The following is a 23,761-nucleotide window of genomic DNA, read 5'->3' as shown; positions in this document are numbered from 1 at the left end:
GGGGCCTGCTTAGTTGCCGAAAAATTTGGCAAATCACACTGTAGCAGTTTTCGTTGTTATTTGGCAATTAATGTCCAATCATAGTCTAATTAGGCTTAAAAGATTCGTCTCGTGGATTTCGTCTAAACTGTGTAATTAATTTTATTTTTTATTTATATTTAATACTTTATGCATGCGTCCAAAGATTCGATGTGACGGAGAATCTTGAAAAGTTTAGCATTTTAGGAGAGAACTAAACGGTAGCTTGGTCTAGGCTAAAAAAAAAAGAGCTACTGACCGAGCCGACGGACTCGGGCATGGCCAGCTATTGGCAGAGCCGAGTCTGCAGACGATACTTCTCCAGGTTCCGCGCCGCGGCGCTCCTCCAGCTCCAGGCCAGCGCGGCCGGTCGCCTCCAGAACGTGCGGTGCGGCAGTCGGCAGATCCCTCCCTCTGCGTGTCACCTCCGCCGTCGTGCAATGTCTGTCATGTGTTATTATGGATTTATGGCATTCAATTTTGGCAAAACTCTGGTGCATGCAAGTGTGAACTGTGAAGGCCACCCGATTGTTGCTAATAAAGACGCCGCCAGCTCGACGCCCACGTATGCAGGTATACAGTACGAACGTGCTACAGACAGAGTATCCCACAGCACCGTACTAGGCGACAAGCTATCTGTCACCACCAGGTGCCATATATCGTTCAGACGCGCTGTCAGATTAAACGGCGCCATAAAACCCCCCGCGGCCGTGCCGCTGAAGACCTCCGGCTCCTACCCTCCACCCGTCCGTTCGCCGACGGCCAAACGGCGTCCGTACGGTACGTGCAGACGCGACGGCGGATCCTTCTAGTCGGATCAACAGGCCACAGACCACAGGGAGAAAGAAACAGGCTCGCCGCCGGCCTGCCACGATGGACGGAGGGATGATTAAGTGGCTGTTAGCGTCGGACAGGGACGACGGAGCGCCGGTCAAACGCCGCCGAGCACGAGCACTGGGTAGCCCGCACCACTAGACTGACTTTTTGGCAGTGGACAGTGGATAAGGGGGGGTTCGTTCGGATCGAGTCACGCTCCACTGATTGTGCTTGAACACTCGGATTTTGACCTGGCGTAATTGCGTAGCTGACGGCTTGCTTCACTTGGGTGGGGCCACACGGAGCATGGCGTTGATGGAACGGAACGGGTCTGGTTGGAGATGGAAGTGGTGCCAGTCGCGTCTGACTTCACGGGGATGGGGATGAAGCACGGTGACTGGCAAGCTCCAGGGAGTGCTGCAGGCCACCTAAAGCGGCGAGATGCTGAGCAGGTGAGCGACTCCATGCCGAATTCTACTACTGTTACTTGAACAAGTTCGCATTTTTCAGTCGCCGGCCTGCGCCTGGCATATGGCGTGTGCAACACAGGAATTTGCTCGAATCATGAGCAAATGGGGGGGGGGGGGGGGGGGATCCAGCAAGTCATTTTCTCAGACTTTGAGTCTTGACTTCGCAGAAGATTTTTATTTTTAATCTCGTGCTCGTGCTCGTGCTGGGCCCAACCGGCTAACCGTCCGCCCTACGACTCTACCTCGACTTGTGCTGTCAACCGAATAACTGATGCCGTGACGTGTCCATGTGTTCCCCACCGCGATCACAGGAGCGACTGGCGTGTTTTGGCTTTGTCCCCCGTGCGGACCCGAGGAAACGTGGCCGTCCTCGTCGCCGGTGACCTGGTCCGCTCGGGCCGGCAGGCGTGCGACGGCCGACGGCGGCAGCGCACATGCGGGCTGCGAGCGGAGACTGCGGCCGGGCCGCGTGAGAGCTGAGACCGACCCGAGCCAGGGGCGGACCCAGCACTGGGCAGCCTAGACCATGACCCAGTCGCGGCCCATGTTTCAAGGAGCATGTCTTCAGCAATGACCCATGAAACAGCCCAACACATGAAGCCCGAGGAAGGAGTAGGGCAGCAGCCGCTGGGTGCTTGCTCGTTGAGTCGCTCGGTCTTCCATCGCTCTCACGACTTGCGACAGCTGCCGCCCGCCCTCGCGGCCTCGCCCGTCGCCCACGCTGTCCAGCCAGGCACCGGTCGCTGGCAACCACCTCTCGCCCCCTCCGGGCCTCCACTCTGCGCTCCGGTCCGGCTCCGCGGCGTCACCCCTTCGCTCTAGGCAGTCTGTGGCGGCGTGGTTCTTCCTCAGCCGGGCGCCCGCCACCCACCCGCTGCCCACTGCGGCGCTGCCGCCTGCCGGCTCTTTGCTTTTAGGTGAGCAACCTAGAAGAGCAACTGAGCAAGGTTTGGATCTGAAACTGATTTTGATTCCAAATTTCCAAGTTCTAAATTTCGACTCTTTAATTCTAATTTCTCATTACAGTGTACAAGAAGAAGATGATAATGACTTTAGTTTCATACTTCTCTCGAGTTCCTGAGCAACAGGGAGATGCCGAACAACAAGCTACTCCATCCTCAGCACCAGATCTTATTATTAACCTTTACTTGATCATTTTCTTATTAACCTTTTGCTTCCTCCTTTTCTTATTAGGAGTTGTTATTGAGGACATGGAAGTGGACAATGTGAATGCACCAAATCGTCACTAGACAATAGGTATTTATTTTCAATGTTCCATGATATTTCTTAGTTATTGTATCGTACTATTAACTATATAGATATAGAAATTCTCTCGATTTACAAATTTTGCTTGAGAATAATTATTTTTTGACACACATATATATATATATATATATATACACACACGGTGTAGCTTTCGATTTTTTGCTGCTAAAATTTAGTCCAGTCTTACCAAATCCTGTATCCGCCGATGAACGGAACCTACCCACTTTTTAGTTTTTATTCCCCCGCCCGCGTCAGCCTAATTTTTTACAATTTAACTTTTTTTTTAAAAAATTACGTTTGGCCTTCAGTAGACTTAAACCCATTTTTAAACCCTGAGAATTGGCGTCAGGGCGCTATAACGTCTGGACTCATGACGCCCAGCTAACATGTTTCTGTGCCACACATCTTTTCTGTACAGCTGATGCCTCGAAGCTGCCATGTGCACGCATGCATGCATTGCACGCACGGATGTCGAGGTGCACGCACGCGTCGCATACCATGTTCACTGCTGCTGCAACTGCCGGTGCTGAGGGTAGTGCTAGGCTTCGCCACTGCCGGTGCTGCTGCTGCGACTAGTCGAATGCGACGCGGCGTCCCAGTAGTACTACATTTGTACATGTACAGGCTCGCCACAACCTACGCGGCGTCCATGCATGCATGATGCATGCAGCCCCAATGGCGCATATTGGCATGTGCATGCATGCGGCCATGGCTGGCCAGCAGGCAGCAGGCAGCAGCCAGTATAGTACATACGTATACGTACTCTGGTCACATGCGTTGCAGCACTCAAATTGTAAAAGTTCTCGCTCCTTAAACAAACAATGTAGAACAGCTAAGTCAATAACTTTTAAGTTTTAACTTGATTTATATAAAAATGATATTAATATTTATTATGCTAAATAAATATTATTTGATTCGCCATGAATTGTATTTTTATGTATCGCCTGTTTATCAGAGGCATACATGTTAGTAGTATTTTCTATAAGTTCAGTTAAATAATCTAAGATATTTAACTTTAATCAGATCTAAATTTGTATTTTTTTTGGATGAAGGTAGTACATTTAGAATACGCTGTACAGTGTACATTTAAAAATACACCCACACCCACACCATGAAGATGGAGCTAGCGATGGAGCTAGCCATGGAGAGTGATGGAGTAGTAGTACATACATGGATGCCTACGTAGGTGCAACGACATAAACGAGATTCCCTGGCCGGGCCACACCCACACCCACACCCAGGTCTTATTTAGATTGAGGTTAGGAATTAGTATTTGGTACTGTAGTATTTTTATTTGTATTTAATAATTATTGTCTAATCATGACTTAACTAGGCTTAAAAGATTCGTCTCGTAATTTACAATCAAACTGTGTAATTAGTTATTTTTTTAATCTACATTTAATACTCCATATATTCGTTCAAAGATTTGATGTGATGAAGAGAGTATGATCTAAACAAGGCCCCAGCATTTTTTGCCCGATTTGACCCCTCCCTCCGATCCCCGAGAGTTTGCCATAATTGCAAGGTAGGGTGGCCAGCAACAGTGACTGTGTCTGCCTGCGGCGCTGCTGGCTCGCTCCGTTCCTACACTTCTAGGGTATAGGTGAAGAGATTAAAATTAGTGAGAAATTACATATATGTTCTTATAAAGGTATAATTATTATATTTTAGGAAGAGAGAAAATAGAAAAAAAATAAAGTTAGTTTTATTATGTGTAGAGGTGTATTTATTTTGAGAAAATTTTTAAACTCTACGAGTGTATTTATTATGGGACGGAAGAAGTAGCTGCGTGGGTGTATGCATGCATGTGTTGTGTCTCGCGTGATGAGCGAGTGATAGAAATCAATCCCTAGGCTAGGCCGCGCCCTAGCTAGCAGCTAGCTACGTAGCTGGCGGCCGGCCGCCCTCGTGAGAGATAGAGCGCCAGAGAAGATAGGGCGTGCGAGAGAGCTGCGGCGGCCTCACACGGTTATGGCGCTAAGATTTGTGGCGTTGAACTGAGACGTCGTGTATTCTGATGCTGAGATAACGGTCATATCAACACCATCTGGAATGTCTTACTGTGTTTGATCGGGCACCTCGACGTCAAGATTTATAGCGTCGAAACATATTACCTCATGGTCCAAAAATGAGTATAAGTCTTCTAAGGGCTAAACGTAAATTTTATTAAAGAAAGGGGTCAAATTGTAAAAAGCCGGTCGGCCGCCCCGCCACGTGAGTTCGTTGGTCTAAAACTTGGCTAAAACTGACTAAAAATACTGTTGTGGTTGAATAATTGTAGGAGAAAAATATTATTCCGGTTGAAAACAAGCCGATCAAGCCGAAGGGTCAGTGCCCGAGATTTTTTTTTGAGCGCACTGCCCACTGCCCACTGCCACTGCCAGCCACCGGCCGCCGAGTCCGGTGCGCCGAACCCGGCGGTTTTCATCCTGCCGCACGTGCCGCGGTGTTATGGCGGAGGTTCCGTCACGTAACGTAACTTTCTACTTTTTTCTAGCAGAGCGTAACTTTCTACTAGTCCACCGAAGTTGGTGGGCCAGGATTTGCTTGGAACTAATGGGCTTGTCTTACACAACTGATGCGACGGGCCTGGGCTTTTCTCTCCTTGTGGCGGCCAAACTATTGCCGTCACGAACTCGCGCTGAAACCACCCAGTCCCCCCACGATTCAGAAATCAGAAGCGGCGACCCGCCCGCCTTGCCTTATCCATTGGACCAACGGCAACGGCAGCCTGCCCTCCGCGCCAGCAGGCAAGGCAGCCATGGCTCCGGCCGCGCCCACGTCCGCGTCGCCGCTGTCCCGCCTCCTCCTCCTCAGCCTCCCGAAGCCCGGCTCGGCGAGGCACTCCCGCTCCTCCTCTCCTCCGCAGCCTTGCCCGGAAGCCGCCGCCGCCAGGAGCCCCGGCGCGGGCCTCGTCCTCCGGCGGCGCGAGGCTGCGGCCGCCGTGCTGTCGACCGCCGTCCTCTCCCGCTTCGTGCTCCCCGCTGCGGCGGGAGCTGCGGACGGTGGGGAGTGCCCGCTGGAGGTGGCGCCGTCCGGGCTCGCCTTCTGCGACCGCGTCGTCGGCACCGGCGCCGCCGCCCAGGAGGGACAGCTCATCAGGGTCAGCACCGTTCGCCGTCCTTGATGTGGTCGAGGTGCCCTGCTCATCTGCGTCGTTGGGTGTCGGTGCATGCAGGCGCATTACACGGGGAGGCTGGAGGACGGCACGGTGTTCGACAGCAGCTACAAGCGCGGGAAGCCGCTCACCTTCCGCGTCGGCGTCGGAGAGGTACCGCGCCAACTAAACGATCGAATCCGATGACCCTGCGTATACTGTCTGCCACGCACTCACGCTAGTTCGTCAGAATCGAATCTTCACCTGCAGGATTAGCCTGAACTAAAACTAACTCTGCAGATGATCGCAGTGTCATGTTAGAAGCATTTCTTTCGTTTTTGGTTCAGGTGATCAAAGGATGGGATCAGGGTATCGTTGGCGGCGAAGGGATTCCACCAATGCTTGCTGGTATGTCAAACACTCAACACTGAACCCAGCAACATCTTACCTTTTGGCTTTTGCTGAATCGAACATACCGCTGAATCCAGTTCCATTCGTGGATACGTTTCTCCAGGGGGTAAGCGGACGCTGAAGCTGCCACCGGCGCTGGCCTACGGCGAGAAGGGGGCCGGGTGCAGAGGGTGGGAGCCCACCTCCTGCGTCATCCCGCCAAACTCCACGCTCCTCTTCGACGTCGAGTACGTCGGCAGAGCCTCCGGCTGAGGTCTCCCGAAACTCTGAATGCACAAGGTAGTCGTAGCTGCCCGGGCACTGAGGGCTTATTTTCTTCTCGTGTGATTGCTGCCCCTGTGTTAAGAGAGTTATCACTACCGAAATCAGCGGGTAAGCCGAGTGCGAGAGGGTTTATCGAGTGCAATCTATCGAGCTCTCAGCAAACGAGCTTTTTGTCGAGTGGTGCAAAAAAAAAATATTCGACAAAATAATTGCACTCGGCAAACGAGGCAAAAAAAAAATACTCGGCAAACTAGAAAAAAATACTCGACAAAACTAGGCATTCGGCAAACAAACATGTTTGCCGAGTGTAATTGTCTGGTACTCGGCAAAGAAATATGTTTGCTGAGTGTAATTATTTAGCACTCTGGCAAATAATTTCATTTTTTCTCTTCTGACCTTTGAAACACGTTGTGGAAAAGAAGAAAAAGAAGGAAAATAAAAATAAGGGTTTGCCGAGTGCTCCCGGTCTGGCACTCGGCAAAGATGTGGTTTTGCCGAGTGTCCCGATCTGGCACTCGGCAAACTCACGATCTTATAAACTTGCCCGACCTCCCCCTCCCTCCCACGGGCCTCTCCTCCCTCTCTCGGTGCTGCCGCCCCCTCCCCTCCCTCCCTCTCCCGACGCCACCGCCCCCTCCCCTCCCTCCGTCTCCTGCCCGCGCCCCTCCCTCTCCCGCCGGCGCCCCTCTCTCCCTCTCCCGGCGCCACCCCCTCCCCTCCTCTCACGATGGGCGCGGCCGGCACGACCACGGCCAGGGGCAACCAAGCGCGACCGACGGGTGGATCTACACGGTGGCAGAGGAGATGCACGGCCAGGCGTAGCTCATGGGCGGCGACGTAGCTCATGGGCGTCAGCGCGCCCTCCTCCCACATCGCGACGCGCACGTCGGAGCCAGCATCGACCAGGAGCAGGCCTGCCCCGAGCCCTATGGCAAGCGCACGCGTTTGCTCCAGGACGGAGCCGCCGCCACCACCAGGAAGCCAACCCGCCTCGACGTCAGCAGCCACCGTTGCACCTAGAGATCCGTAGCCGTGCCGTCATCTCCTCCCTATTCTCTTCTTCGGGTTCGGAAGCCGCCGCTCCTCCCGGACCTGCAGAAGCCGCCGCCGCAAGCTATTGCTCCCTCCCCCTCTGCGTTGGACATGGACAGGCAGCGAGCTGGCCACTGCCGTGGCAGGTAAGCTATGAGCGGGCTAGGACCGCACCCTGCCGGCCGGCTCCTCGCCTCGACCGCATGTGGCGGGCGTGGTGGAGGCGGCGGCGGCGGTGGGGGGAGCCGTGGGAGGGCGGCGGTGGTTTTTTTTATATTTTTCTAAAAGTATTTGTCGAGTGTCGGTTTTAGCACTCGGCAACCCGATAAAAAACACTCGACAAAGAAACGTTTGTCGATTCTGTGTACACTGAGTGCCGTTTGCCGAATGTAACACTCGGTAAAGGCTTTGCAGAGTGTTTTTTGGGCTTTGCCGTGTGCCGTGGACACACGGCAAACCTGGGCATTCCGATAGTGTATATAGATTGCCATAGACACGAGTTTGTGCGAACACAAGGTTGATAAGTTTCCTTGTAGTTTGTTTTATGATGAGTAATTGTCAACGTGATCCATGACCTAGGTTGAGTTTGCGACTAACCATGGCGTGAGTGTGTTGTGCAACATGTCTCTTGGCTTGCGGTGTGCAGGTGTGGAGCTCGGAGGCGGTGGTAGACGGTGAGGTGAAGGTCAAGTAGGGACGTGCTGTGCCGATGGATCGGAGCAGTGAAGGACGGACATGAGGCTTGGACTGAGGGACTAGGAGGCCGGGTGACCAGCCGCGGTGGCTGACATCTGGTACATCGACAAGCACAAGTGTACATGGGAGTGACCGTGTTGACCGAGTCAAGACGACGGACGTGCAAGTCAAGCAGGGCTCAGGAGGACTTGGCGACCGTCCGGTCGAGGACGGCGGTGACACGTGTCGAGTGGCAGGGACGTGTATGGAGTACGCTACTCCCGAGCGGTTGGGTGGTTTGGGCCTCAAAACCATTGGTCGCCGGTTTAACGGGTTTTGGCCTCAAAACTCGGGTGGAGGTTCCAGGGAGGAACAGACGGCACATGGCGGCATCGAGGAGTTCGCGTCGAGGCAAAGCTATCTCATGAAGGGCGCGGTGGCCGTCGGATGAAGATTATCTTGGGTTGGACTATAGTGCCCTCGGGTTAAGTGGTTCGACTCAAAAATATCTAAGGGCAAATTTGAGATTATGTAATAGACCTGTTAAATAGGATGAGGGAGCTCCCATCTCCCTTACCTATTTCATTTTGCTTCATCCTTCTCTAGGTTTTCCACTCCCCTTAGGTTTTCTTGTGAGAGAGGTCCATAAATTGGAGAATTTGTGTAAGAACCAAAGATTGTAGTGGGAATGGAGGCCTTAACCTCCTCGTGTCCTCTAGGATTCGATTTGTGAGTTGTTCTTATGAATCACGTTTATGTTCTTTGCATTCTTCCTTTCCCCCTTCTCTTGTGTGGTTTGATTCATCGTTTTGAGACCGTTTTGATTTGTTTCTTTTGCACTGAGATGAACTAGGATGTGAGTTGAGTCTTTCCACCGAGGGATTTTATCTAATTCCTCACCAGTTCATAGATTGGGGCGAATCAAGCTCTAGTGCTGGAAACATGTGTTTTTTGTGTTCATCCAATTTCCTGTTGATTGGCTTCAAATTGGGCGATGATCTCCTAGAGGTACCTCACCTATTGTCTTGTGACCATGTGGTTAAAATTTAGTGTCAATTAGTTTTGATTTGGCCGCAAATCGGGATTTTCCTTGCTCCGGGTATTTTTCGGGCTATTCTGTTCGTGCTGAAGGTATTCTTTTGGTCGTGTTTTGCTGCTCTAAATGCCGGATAGTCCAGGCCTACCCGTGGACAGTCCAGGGCTGTTGCTGAAGCATGTCCAGAACTATTTCCGCAAGTTCGTTTTCTGGTGTTTGACTTGCGGACAGTCCGGGATTCAACCGCGGATAGGTCATCATTCTTCTTTCTGCCCAGGTTAGAACTGTTTCTCATTGTTCAGTTTTCAGGAGTTGAATCCCGGACAGTCTAGCCCTCAACCCCAAATAGTCTGGGACCTGACCCGCGGACAGTCCGGACTCCCTACGGCAGATAGTCCGGGCCTGTGCAGATTGTGTTGTTTTCTCTCGTTCTTTCAAGCACTTGTTTCCGTCGGTTCTCGGTTGATCCGCTGTACCTCTTGATCATTACGAAAGGTTTCCAGCCACCCGTTGGCTTGTGATCATACCGTTCTCTAGTGTCTTTACTCTTGGGTCATGATTTTGGGACAATGGCTTAAAGTTTCGAAAGAAATTTGAGGCTTCCATTCACCCCCTCTGGTCACCGTTTTCAGTCCTTCAATGTGTACAAAAATATAATTTTTGTATATGGGTAGCGAGACATACTTGGTGAAGTTTATTAATTAGTAGCACGTCTCTCTTTATCTCATAACAGAAGAGTATTGATTTTTATGTCATTCCGTGCTGCCGTGTCGTGAATTAGAAAATCTGTTCAAACTAATATTTAATTTAAAAGCTATTGTAAGTGGTTACATAATCATATCGGACTTGCTAGTGCCCAGACGTTGCCGCATAGAGGGAGCAAATGAATGCATAACACGTCGAACTCGCAAGAGAGCGCACCAGCAATGGGCCGCGCTGCCTCAGACGTCGCCCATGCCGCCTCTAACGTTGTCCGCGCCGTCGGCCGCTTCCCACGCACATCTCATGTGCAACACCCATTCTACTTTTGAAACATCCAAATGCACTAGTTGCAACATACAAAAGAAGACAAATGAAACACTTAAAACAAGCATCTGAAACACTTGTGAAAACACTTGAAAAACATTTGAAAGCCATATCAAACATATGCAATATTTAGATCAAACACTCACAAACATACGTATAAAACACCTGAAAACATTTAAAACATATGCTCGCAACATGCATGTATATGCAACATCTAGATATACTTTTGCAACATACAGATAAAACACTTGCAATATTCGTCTGGAACAGATAAAACATTTTGAACATACACTTGAAACATACTTGTATAGCCATTATAATATGTGCAACATCCCAATGAACTTTTGCAGTATCGATATATAACATTTGTAACGTACCTCTGAAATATCTAAAACACTTGCAACGTGCTTTTTAAGCTTGCTGCTTGAACGAAAGGAGGCTTGTTGATGCGGAGCTCGATGCTGCGGAGTGGCGCGGAGGTCACCGGCTGTCGACGAAATACGACCGGCAGTCTACCGAGGGGTATGCCCATGATAGTAGATGAATCGGTGGAGGTGCACGAGATATGAACTAGATGGTAATACAAGCACTGAGACACAAGATTTAGACAGGTTCGACCATCAGTATAACGTAATACCTACATCCTGTGTTCTGATGTATTGCATTGAGATATATGGAGATGCCCACTAGGGGACCCTTGCCTCTCCTTATATACTTTGGAGGGGTAGGGTTACAAGAAAAATATCCTATTTGGTATTGTACAATAAATCACATCTTCTTGCAGCCTTGCGGTGCACGCCTTGATCTTGTAGGCTGGGCCACCTTTGATGGTGTGGCCCATGTCTTGTCCTATGGATACCAGGGGTAATACCCCCACAGCTACTCCCCGAGCGCCTTGTATCCGCTTGGCGACACCGTCTTGATCAAGTCCGAGCAGTTTATCATGAAGCCGAGCGGTGAAGATTGAAACCAACCAGTTTGACCGGTAAACTGAGTGGTGAAGATCGAAGCAAACTGGTCGACAGGCCTTAGACTTGCGTGAGTAAGGCTTGCTAAAAGGATGTGATGACTTTTGGTTTGAAGAATGCTAGTGTGACTTATCAGAGGGAAATGAATTATATTTTTCATAAGTTGATCGGTAGGATTGTTGAAATTTACATTGATGATGTGGTGGTGAAATCCAAAGGGTACAGAGAACATCCAGCTGATTTGCGGGAGACTTTAGAGTGCACAAGAAAACATGATTTAAAGATGAATCCTAATAAGTGTGCCTTCGGAGAATCAGCTAGACAATTTTTGGGTTTTATGGTCCATGAGAAAGGAATTGAAATTGGTCAAAAAAGTATAAAAGCAATTGATGAGGCAGTACCCCCGACTACTAAAACAGAGTTACAATCTTTGCTTTGTAAGATTAATTTTATCAGAAGGTTTATTTCAAATTTATTAGAAAGGGTTCTACCATTTTCTCCTTTGTTGAAGTTGAAGAATGATCAAGAATTTAAATAGGGTGACATACAACAAAAGACGTTTGAGGAGATAAAAGAATATATGAAGTGTCCACCTATGCTGGTCCCTCCTCAGCAAGGTAAACCTTTTAAGTTGTACGTGTCTGCCGATAGCCAAATAATTGGATCAGCCTTAATGCAAGAGTTTGAAGGAAAAGAATGAGTGATTTTCTATTTAAGTAGAAGACTTTTGGATTCAGAAACAAGATATTCTTCTATTGAAAAGTTATGCTTATACTTGTATTTCTCTTGCACTAAGTTGCGACATTACTTGCTATCGGCTGAGTGTATAGTTGTGTCTAAGGCTGATGTGCTCAAACACATGTTATCAATGCGAATATTAAATGGGAGAATGGGAAAGTGGATTCTTGCATTATCAGAATTTGACTTGAGGTACGAATCGACTAAAGTAGTCAAGGGGTGAGTAATAGCCAATTTTATTACTTAGCATCATAAACCAAGTATTGGCTATGTAGAACTGATACCTTAGACATTGTTCTTTGATGGATCATCGCGCAAGCAAGGTGGTGACATTGGTATTGTTATTATTTTACCTCGGGGGCAAGTTTTGAGTTTGCTTTTCTAATTAAACCAATGACTACCAACAATCAAGCAGAATATGAAGCTATTCTGAAGGGACTTCCACTTCTTTATGAAGTAAAGGCTGAGTCAATTGAAGTATTTGGAGATTCACAGTTAGTTATTAATTAGTTGATCGGCCTATATGAATGTAAAGATGATATTATGAGGGGATACTATGATGAGTGCCAGAGGCTACTCAAGGAGTTTCCCCATATTTCTCTTCAGCGTATTCCAAGAACATAGAATCAAGAGGCTAATCAGTTAGCTCAGGGTGCGTCAGGTTATCGAATATTTCAAGAGATCTTAAGCAATGAAACCTTGACTAATGATTGGAGAGTTGAAATAGCTGATTACATTAAGAATCCATCATAGAAGGTTACCAAAAAACTAAGGTATAAATCGACTAAGTATGTTTTGTTAGATAATCAGTTATATTACAAGATAGTCGATGGGGTGTTGCTTAAATGTTTAAATCAAGAAGAAGCTAAAGTGTTGATGGGTGAAGTACATGAAGGGATATGTGGAGCTCATCATTCGGTTTATAAGATGAAATAGATTATTCATAGATCTAGATATTTTTAGCCAACAATACTAGAAGATTATTTTGAATATTACAAGGGGTGTCAGGATTATCAACGTTTTGGTAATATTCAGAAATCGCCTGCATCGACTATGAATCCAATAATTAAACCATGGCCATTTCGAGGTTGGGGAATTGATTTAGTTGGCCAGATTTTTCCACCTTCAAGTAAAGGACATAAGTTTATATTGGTAGCAACAGATTACTTTACCAAGTGGGTTGAGGCAATTCCTTTGAAGACGGTAACCTCAAAGAATATGGTTGATTTTGTCAAGGAACATATTGTGTATTGTTTTAGAATTCCTCAAACTATTACTACTGATCAGGGGATAATGTTCGCATCAGAAGAGTTCAGAGATTTTGCTGCTAGTATGGGAATTAAGTTATTAAATTCTTCTCCTTGCTATGCTCAGTCTAATGGCCAGGCAGAGGTGTCCAATCAATTTATGATTAAATTGATTAAAAAAGAAAATTAAGGAGCAACCAAGGAAGTGGTACTTAACACTCAATGAGGCATTGTGGGCATATAGGATGGCTTTACCCTCTGTGACTTTGGTCAACATCTCTTGTTTTTTTTTGCTTGATGGCATCAGGTATTTGAGCCAGGTTGGACTCATGACGATCGATGGCAGCCTTCATATTCTCTAGTTCTTTCTTGAGTTCGGCGCGCTTAGCTCTGAGTTGATTCAGCTCTGGTTCAATCTTGAAGGGGGAGTTCTTCAAATCATCAATTAGCTATGCTAGCTCTTTGGCTTCTTGTTTGTTGGAGTTCTTCTTGGCCAATAAAGCTTCGTGATTAGCTAGGTTTCTCTGAGCCCTTTTCACTCTTGGAGCATGATCTTCAATGATGGATAAATGTGTCAAAGCTTCGATGAGATCTGGGGACAAATTATTTTTGATAGCTAAGAAGATTCTTCACATTGGATCTGCATCTTGGACTAAATTGGTTATATCCTTTTCAAGCATTGGCATTATGTCCCTTAGCTGATTTCCAGTCTCTTCTGATAAAGTCTCTTGGAGAGGTGGCCGATGAGCTAATCTCATCTTCATCTATATATTCTTCAAAGTTGAAGGAGTAGCTCAGAGCTAGAGAATTAAGTGTCTATATATGAGCAAAGGAGATCTTATTAGGAGGATCAAATCAGTTGATAACAAGATAAATGGTGAAGTAAACACAATACCTTTTCTAGAAGAGGCTCTAGTTGAAAAGAAGGAACAACCGATAATGTGCCAACATCTTTTTCAACAGTCATTTGAATCAGCTCTGGGTTTTTAGGGATAGTGTCTGCAAGCATCAAGGAGTGTTTTAGTTTATGTTTGCTATGAAACGATAGATGAACATGAGAATTTCTTATCATCAATTATTTGCTGAGCTAGAGAATCGGTAGTTTGGGCATCAGCATAAGCAGGATGATCATCAACTGATGAATTATTAGACCTTTGTTCTTGTGCAAATGTCTTTTTGGTAGAGCCTGACAAGGTAAATGGTCCAAAGAGAATAAAATTATATAAAATTAGGTGGCTTAAGAGGATACCTTGGTAGCATCAGGAGGTGAAATAGAGAGATGCTCATCTTCTATCACCTAAAGTCTGTTAGAAACATCAGTTGTTTCAACTGTAATCGGCTCTTTGGGGGAACAACCAATGAGAGGTTGGTGGATGCTGATTCAAGTGCCTGGGATAGTAGTTTAGCACCCAAAATAGACTGGGATGCAATACTTGATGGCTGCAAAAGGGAATTGTATCAGGAATTAAATAGTAATGTGAGAAGGGAGATTAGTTGTTTTACCTGAGCAGCTGATGGTTTAGTTTTGCAGTCTTTTCCCAGTGGTGGTTTTCTAAGTCACACCTCTAGCTACCTTGCGTTTGGAAGACTAGTATGTAAGTATTGCTAGAGCAGCTAGGGTCTTCATTAGCTTCTTTAAGATGGGTGCTGTGGATCCCATTCTTGAGGCTAGACATGGTGGATAGTATTCTATGGGATGCCCCTTCCTGTCCATGCTTGGGGGATCGAATTCGGTGTCCTAGAAAAGTTTGTTAGAATAGTTGGCAGGGGAATTTATTGAATAATTTTTCTGAAAAGGAATGGTAAGTTACCTCATTGTCGGAAGTGAAATCTTCATTCAGAGCTATGCAGCTAAGATGGATTGACCTATAGAAGAGATGAGAGTGCCATTCTTGCCACCATGAGTCAAACAGGTTGGAAGAGAAGGTGACTCTTGTCCAGTCATACAAGCAAAAGGAAGAAAGATCTAATTCTAGTTGAAAGACTCTAGAGGCTTTCATTACTTCACTGATACCTTCTCTTGGCTTCAGTGTATTTTTGAAGAACAATTGAGGAGACAGCTGACCAAGGCTGAATTGATGGGCTAGGAAACAAATATTGTAGAATTCATAAGTTGAAAGATTTTCTAGGAGAAAAGAACCGGTAGCCATTTTGCCACAGCAATGGTGAAATTTAGCTAGCAGTACATATGGTTTGATGATGCAACCAAAAATTGCTGCAGCTATTTCATCTGAGCAGCCTGATTCAAACTGAAATTTGACTGACAGAACTAATTCATTGTCTTCATCTTCATCATAAGGTAGCCAAGTTAATATGTTTGCATCAAATCCTCTGTAGAATTTCTTAAAGAGATGGTCTACATCAACAACAATTGTTATGGCTGATCCAGCTTCACCATAATTCCTGCACCGTTGAGTTCTTCCTTCTTTTCCTTTATAATCTTCAGCAAAGTTGGAAGAAGGAAAGCTTAGATTTCTGAGATCAGGTATTACAATCTTGTGCATATATAGGTTTAGCCATAGTTGTATCAACCACCAAGGGCCACTAATGGTATGCACTGATTCATTCTTTAGCAACTAGACAGCTACCTAGTGCATCAGATGATAAGCAAATCCTAGCAAGTATTTTCCAATAGGGATTATATTGCTAGCTGCTAGACGCTCTGCCAAGTATTTATGATTGAAAGTTGGACCACAGGATGATCCACAAAAGATGAATCTTTCTAGCCACATGTTCAAAAAAGCTACATGTTCTCTTTCGGCAATAGTTGATCCATCTCCAATGTGGTTCAAAATGTAGCTTGCCCATCTTGGGTAGTCTGATATTTTAGCTAATTTCTTGGATTCAGCACTTAAGAAGTCATAAGGTTGCATTAATCCTATTATTCTAAGGCCGGTCAATATATAAACATTGGCCAAAGTGATGGTCATTGGGCCATGACAAAAAAACAAAAGCATTTAAGGTGTTGGACCAGAAGTAAGATGCAGAAATCAGAAGTGAATCATTCATCTCCATTCCAGACAGTGAGAGTGTCAAGCATTGATTCAAGTCATAAATCTCCTAATCTCCAGCCGCCTTTTCCTCTGATACCCTACGAAACCAATCTCTCCATCCCTTAGGCATTTTGGGTAAATTTCTAAAGGGAGTTTTGGTGTTTCAGGAGGACAAATCTTCTATAGATTGTTTGAAGGTGATTCGATTGGTTTCTTGACTGAGAAAGTCAGATGGATCTAGGTCACCCATAGGCCTAACATAATAGACATTGGGAACAACAACTGATGGAATTAAAATTTTGTTCCTTATTTCCTAGAAACCAGATTGAATAAATTTGAGAAAAAAGGAACTACAGGGTTACGACTAATACTTGGAAGACGGGAACTTGAAAGCATACCTTAGGGATGTGGTCGTTGGTCACCATTGTAGCCAAAATGGATCTGAATCTGAGGAAGGTTACTTGAATAACAGCTTGATAAAGCAGAGGATTCGCTAGGGTTAAGGCCTTGACGACGACGACTTTGGTTGTTGAGGCTTGCTCGAGAAAGAAGGGGAAATCGAATAGGCCGAGTGAGTTGGAAATGATACTGTTGGGGTATTATATGAAATTAGGACCGAGAAATCAAGAGTCGTGCATATAGTTTAGAATAAACAGTTGTGTCATGGTGAGTAGGTAAATAGAAATTTTGGAATAAAATCATTTTTATCCCAAAACTAGGGAACAAGTGTTTACACCAAAATTTGGGAAAAAACAAAGCGGAAACTCAAAGCTTCTAAGATTGTATCATCAAAGAATCGATCAGATGTGAGTCGATATCGACTGATTTTGATGCAGTGTCGGAATCGGCTATTTTATAGATGACATCAACAAACAACATCGATGGACTACGTACGGATGGCGTCGGGGAAAAATATGTCGGACTCTACAAAAAGGAAAAGATTAGGGTCCAAGTTATTTTTAAGTTAGGAATGTTTTCTTTTGTTCCAAGAATTATAATGAGTCGTATTTGAGTAGGATTCTTGTTTAGGTTCCGGGTATAAATATTGGACCCCGATTATTGTACAAGAAACACAGACAACCAATCAATCAATACAATTACTTTTCTGGCTTCACGCCAACCCTTTGGAGTAGGAGTACTGTAGATCTCAACAAGTTCTTCAATAAGTAGGGCTGCATCGACCGATCAACCTCTGGCTTGCCTATGAGTGCCATCATGACTTGTATCATACCTATAAAGCTACATCAACCAATTGATCTTTTACAAGTATAATATAAGTTAGTTATCGATCTGTATCATTATTTGTAAGGCTGCATCAGCTAATTGATCTCTTACGAATCATAATATAGATCAAAGTTATCGATCTTGTGTTAAATAACTTGTTTAACATAATATCACCAGTTATCGAATCTGCTAAGATTAGTAAGATTTTTCTTACTGTTTTGGTTGATTTACCAGTTATCGATCTTGTTATAATTAATGTTCCATTAATTATAACAAATCACCTGATTGAGATAGAGATAGATCGGCATCATATCATTACAATTGGTCGTCTTCGAGTCTGGTCACACTTTGAATCTCATAATTGATGGCTTAATTCTGCTAGATCGGTTGTTTTATTTTTATTCCAATCAAATATAGTACACATCCAAAGGCATGTTTCAATCTTGAATAAACTCACTAGTTAATAAGATCTAATCTAATGACATTATCATAGCTGCATCGATCCGGTCGAACCTCACTGGTAAGACTTTGGATTAGAGATCATTGATTAGTGGTTTTGTTCATGATTAAGATATGTACTCTAGTTGTTTGCTATGTATGCATCAGCTATTTTAGCCGATTCGCCTGTGCTTTCACATATATAGCATGTTTTTCATGAACCTGTCGATATATAGATGGTTTTATAGATTCTTTGGTTTTAGTTTATTATCATCATCATAGCTGTATCGATCCGGTCAAATCTCACTGTTGATGGTAACAGATTAGATCCAGAGCGTTTGTAGATTTATTTGTACTAGACAGTCGATTTATTTGCATGTTATATCTTTTCTCATTAAACTTATAGGCTCAATGCTTTATACTGGTTATATCCATTTAGCTGATGAGGTTTCTTTATATTACTTATATGTGGGTGTATTGTACTTATTATCATAAACCAAAAATGACCCACGAGCATCACAGTCCTTAACAGTCGATTTCTTCTCGTATCGGCTATTTAGTCGATTCCCCTATTTGGTTGCTCTCGAAGCAGCATACTTGGAACTGTCTGGGCAAAATCAGCATGTTTCACCCTAAATTATTGATAAGCTTTCTCTCCTTGTCAATTGCAGATCAAATTGACTGGCACGCCTTTGGGATTTTTAGGATCGACTGGTCCTGTGTTAAAACCAAGCAGATCTCCAATCTCATTTCGTTCAGATCATCTGGCTTGCTGTGTGTTGGTTGCATCGCCACATTTTTTACGCCAATCAAAATCATGCAGATATACGGATATATCTAGAAGTATAATAACAATATTTAATTAAGAAGCGACTTGACTTAGCTTTCTTAGATTGCTCGACTCTGATCTTGTTGGCACGTGTTGCGTCTGTTGGACACATATGGCTATGGCAGAACCACCTAGAATAACATACTTTCGGAGGCGCTCGTCTTCCACAGACACTAAGCGCCCCAAAAATAGGCTAAAATGGGCAGTTCCATCGAGCACAACCAAAGGGAGAACTTGAAACAATCCATACTTTACATCCAGGATCCAACAATGAGTACGAGCTTACAATTCTTAGTCCATTTCATACAACATAGAGTCTTGGAAATTATTTATTACAATGTGAGAGTTCAGAGTGCGATAATTAAACAACAAAATGTAATGATCATCTAGCGAAAACGATACACGGATCCGTCTGTGCCCACCAGAAGAATCCTCCACATAAGAGCTAACTCCTCAAGTCATACCGTCTCACGAAAATGACGATTCATGAACCAATATATCCCAGCTGGGTACCCCGAAATATACACTCTGCTTGTACCCTAGGCACAAATGAGACCAACCCATTTCATTCCTGTCAAGTGGTCCAGGTCCCTGTCCAAACTTGGACTCCAAGCCCCCACACTAGAGACCCGATCTCAGTATGGTGCTTAGACCTTCACCTTTCCTCGCCTCCAATCAGTCAGTCCGGAAAGAGCTGGAACCCACAACAAGAGCGCAATGAGCATTCCCGCTCCTATAAGTAAGTATGTGCTCAGGATAATAAGTCTTTGACATGACTACCATCCACAGCAACGGACGACCCTTAATCGATACGGATAGGGAAAACAGTGCAACCAAGCTAAGCCCTATGGCCGCAGGACATAACTTGTTACACCCACCAATACCCATACCATATCCATGCCCGGTCTCTATTTTTTCATCATTTTATTATGCGAGTAATAACGACACATTACTCATGTTACTGATAGCCTAAGCATAGCAACTACTCAAACTTGTACTAGTAGAACTCATAGGGTATATATATATGCATGTGGTTTCCAAAAAAAATTCCTACAACGTAAATGCACAACACACACACATACACGATGGATATGAAAAATAGAGGTTATGCACCGGGGCTTGCCTTAGGCAGGTGTGGTGTCAGCTGAGTCAGTTAGTGGTAGCCCCGGGACCTCCTGCATGAGAATCTCCTCCTTGTACTCCTCGACAATCTCATCGAACTCATGATCGTCGATGGTCACGATCACCGTTGACTCATTCTCTATATGCATGCGATGACGATGATACAACAACTTAGTATTTAGGCAACAACAACTATTAAAATAGGGACATATGCCATACTAACAAACTAGCTCTAACGACTAAAATATAAAGCTAACCATTAGCTCTATCAAATCAAGTGTCAAGCTCACCCTAACAAGTGCTTCATTTCATAAGTCAATATTCTTCTCTTATTCATATTAAAGGTTTAACGGATATTTAGTTACCCTAACAAACAAGCTATCTTAGGGCTGCCAAAATTATAGTAAGCACATAATAATACAATGAAGCTATTGTAAAAATTTTAGGATCAAAGCTATCACCAATTTACCATAAAAATTCCTACAATAATTACCCTAATAATATTAAACATGTCCAAATGATTTAATAGCCCTTAGTTCCAACATAGATATGTATGAACTAACTATACCAACAGATAGACAATAATTTTAGAAACCTAATAAAATTTGTTTCGCAATTTTTGGATACCTACATGATTTTATATTAATTACCAAAGATGAGCTCAGAAATTAAAATAGAAATCTATTACTAATTTCTTAGGAAAAAAGAAAAATGGATTCCAACGCATGGGCCACAAACGTGCGGCTTGCGCAAGCGCGGCCCACGCGCGAGACGGCCCACGGCGAGGGAGCCTGCACGCTGGCACTTTTGCAAAAGAACCCTAGGTCTTCTCTTGAATTACACCTAAGTCCTAACACTATTTCTTTCTTTCTCTGGCGAATTCATTTAACTCCCTGAGTTTTCCCTAATTTCCCCAGGTGCACCCCTAGGCAACCTTGTGCATGGTGGCATAGTGAGCTTTGGCACTGGACGTGTACGCTAACCACCTGGGACCTGCGCCAACCCATCTAACGGGTTGATCGCCATCTCCGACCTAGACTATCATGCTAGGTGGTGGTGAGGAGTGGCAAGGCTCACTGGTGAGGGCTGCAGCGATGTGCGGCCATCCACAATGGTGGAACGACTGTTACAGTGAACTAGGGTAGCAACGAGCCTAATCAGCTAATGTGTGAGCATCAGGAGCTTATCGTGGACTCGATCAAAGTGACAGTTGGGGTAGAGGATGGTGGAGGAGGGCTAGTCATGTGCGACTGAGCCATGTGACGTCGCACCATGGCTAACACAGCCATGGCGATGGCGCTGGTGTAGTGGTAGCTATTCGACTGATGAGCATAGGACGAAGAGGGAGTCGAGGCAAAGCTAATGGCGTGGCTAGGCTCAACTCAAGGCGTGATGGGGTTGGACGACTAGGTGGCTTAATGGTGAGGCCGTAGACGCATTGAATCGGATTAAGGGATGTCTCTCTGGCTAATTTTGTGGGCGCGACTTAGACGATAGAGGTGGTAGGGAGAAGGGTAGGTCTAGGCTTTGTCCATCCTCACCTTAGCGGCAAGCGGTAGGCCAGACCTGAGGCAGCACCTGCATGCTCGCTATGAGATAACACAACCCAGCATCATGCGCGCGCGGAGTCAGTTGGAGAGCGTGGCATGTGCGGATGCAGTGCCATTAAGGCGAGGCAATGGCGCAAGGCAGCAGGGTAGCCCATGTGCACGCGAAGATGAGACAAGCAACAGTAGCATAGCATGATACCACAGTGGCAGTAGCATCGCACGACAGTGGCCAAAGGCGGCAGTGGCTGCAGCGCGATGGTGAGGTGGGGTAGCAACGTGGTGGCCCGTAGCGCCAGACCGTAGCCATGCCACGGCCAGGCCGAGGATGGCCTTGGCCGGCCAACGCGTAGCCTCACGCGTGTGGCCGAGCATGGAGACATCGAGGTCCCGAGCGTGGTGACCATGCCCACCCAGCCAACCAACCCAAGATTGTGTTCGTGCACGTATTTTAAAGCATCGATAAAAACTAAACTACTGAAGTTGAAACTAATCCGCCTTCACTATGCTAAAGAGGGCCTATTAGGCTACCAATCAGAGCCTATCTTAACTCAATTACATAGGATTAATTCCCAAACATCGTTTTGTCGAACTGTCTTTAGACTTGAGGAATTTTCTAAGTTTTGAGCTGGATTCAATTTCAAGTTCCAATTCTAAGCTATTGGAAATGCTAGCTAGCAATGTTATTTTTATACAGCAAGAGTTGCATTGTCATCTATAAAGTTTGTACTTCAAACTTTATTTAGGTGTCGCACACACGTTCTATAATATTTTTGCTCCATAAAAATTGGTTTTCAACCCTACTTGACACATGAGCTACTGAATCAATTTTCATTTAACATTTTTATTATTCATTTTAGGTTACAAGAAATTTATCTACACACTCTATCATATGCATTATCACATAAACATGATGCTCATGACATGATCTAGTAGTTTGTTTAGGGCATAACATAGAAGGTGTTACAATGGCAAGGCATCGGACTCCAGCATGTGCATCCGTTCGTCGAGGAAAGCAATCCGCTGCGTGCCAGCGTCGAGTTGCCATCGAATGCTGAGTTGTCGGCGATGTTGGTTGAAGAAAAGATTCCCATCTCGTTTAGCATAGAATTAGCACGCACACCCTCTACCTAGCGCGCCACTGTCGATGAAATACGGCCTATAGTCTACCGAGATTTCATGTGAGTGCCTAGTGTAGGAAAGGATAAGAATCAATTTCAATTTAAATAATTACCTCAATGAATTAGGAAGGAGATGGGGATAATGTTCTAGAATATAATTCTCCTGTTCCCAAGTTGCTTCGTCCTCCGAATAATTTTGCCATTGGACTTTATAAAATTTCACCACTTTGTTTCTAGTGACTCTTTCTTTTCCATCCAAGATTTTGACGGGATGCTCAATGTAAGAAAGATTAGGTTGGAGAGGAAGTCCTTCAATTTCCACCACTTTGTTAGGAACTCAAGACATGGAAAACATTATGGACTACTGAGAAGATAACTTGGAGCTAGATATGACAATCAATAGAACCACACCATTCCAAAACTTTATAAGGTCTGACATAATGAGGAGCTAATTTCACACGAACTCCAAAACAATACACACCTCTCATCGGAGATACCTTGAGATACACATGGTCGCTAACTCCAAACTACAAAGGCCTTCTTCTCTTGTCTGCATAAGTTTTCTAATGGTTCTGAGCTGCTTTCAAATGACTCTGAATAACACTAACTTGCTCTCTGGCTTCTTTGATAAAATCAGGCCTAAAATAACCACGGTCTCCACTTCAACCCAGTTAAGTGGTGTTCTACATTTCTTGCCATATAGAGCCTCGAAAGGTGCCATTCGAATGCTTTCTTGATAACTATTGTTATAAGAAAACTCCACTAAAGACAAGCATTCATCCCACTTTTCTAGAAAATAAATGACACAAGCTCTCAATATATCCTCAAGTACTTGGTTGACCCTTTCTGTCTGACCATCAGTTTGTGGATGATAAGCTGAACTTCTGAGGAGATGAGTATCGAGACACTTCTAGAGATGCTCCCAAAAGCGAGAGATAAAAACTGACCCTCTATTAGAGACAATGGTAAGAGGAACTCCATGTAGGGTTACAACCCGATCAAAATATAGCTTGACATACTTTTTGGCTGAATACCTTGTATCCACCAGGAGAAAATGAGCAGACTTGGTGAGGCGATCCACAATGACCCAAATAGAATCATATCCCGTTGCTATGCGGGGCAAACCCACAACAAAATCCATGGAAATATCCTCCCATTTCCAAATAGGGATAGGCAAAGGCTGTAGAAAACTGGGCGTACGCATATGGTCTGCCTTAACCCTCCCGCAAATATCATATTTTGAGATGTATTTAGTAATGTCCTGCTTCATATTTGGCCACCAATACAAGTGACACAAATCATGATACAGCTTGGAGTTATGAGCTTCATCCAAAAATTTTCTTCTAAGCTCATCACTTGAAGGAACCAGTAATCGGTTCTTAAACTTCACCACACCTCATCAAGACTAAAATGAGGGCCATGC

At 45.0% G+C, this 23,761-nt stretch overlaps 1 protein-coding gene, 1 long non-coding RNA gene and 1 pseudogene across 3 annotated transcripts in view; all 3 read left to right on the top strand.

Annotated features, from left to right (window-relative positions):
• The first annotated feature begins 1,632 nt into the window (after nucleotides 1-1,632).
• LOC136528225 (uncharacterized) lies at nucleotides 1,633-3,484 on the top strand. Its single transcript, XR_010777004.1, has 3 exons — nucleotides 1,633-2,251; nucleotides 2,331-2,561; nucleotides 2,989-3,484. It is a non-coding gene; the product is annotated as an uncharacterized lncRNA (long non-coding RNA).
• Nucleotides 3,485-5,111: 1,627 nt separating this feature from the next.
• On the top strand, nucleotides 5,112-6,802 carry LOC136528224 (peptidyl-prolyl cis-trans isomerase FKBP13, chloroplastic-like; annotated as a pseudogene).
• LOC136528223 (uncharacterized) overlaps nucleotides 6,305-23,761 on the top strand; it is a 32,263-nt gene continuing 14,806 nt past the window's right edge. For both annotated transcript variants that reach the window (XM_066521155.1, XM_066521154.1), the window contains exon 1: nucleotides 6,305-6,357. In XM_066521155.1, coding sequence (XP_066377252.1) covers nucleotides 6,349-6,357 — 9 coding nt within the window. In that variant the 5' untranslated portion in view covers nucleotides 6,305-6,348. The remainder of the gene's footprint in view (nucleotides 6,358-23,761) is intronic.

This window comes from Miscanthus floridulus, chromosome 19 (assembly GCF_019320115.1).
Source record: "Miscanthus floridulus cultivar M001 chromosome 19, ASM1932011v1, whole genome shotgun sequence".
In the NCBI taxonomy this organism is placed as follows: Eukaryota; Viridiplantae; Streptophyta; class Magnoliopsida; order Poales; family Poaceae; genus Miscanthus; species Miscanthus floridulus.
This window is presented reverse-complemented; position numbering and strand designations above follow the sequence as displayed.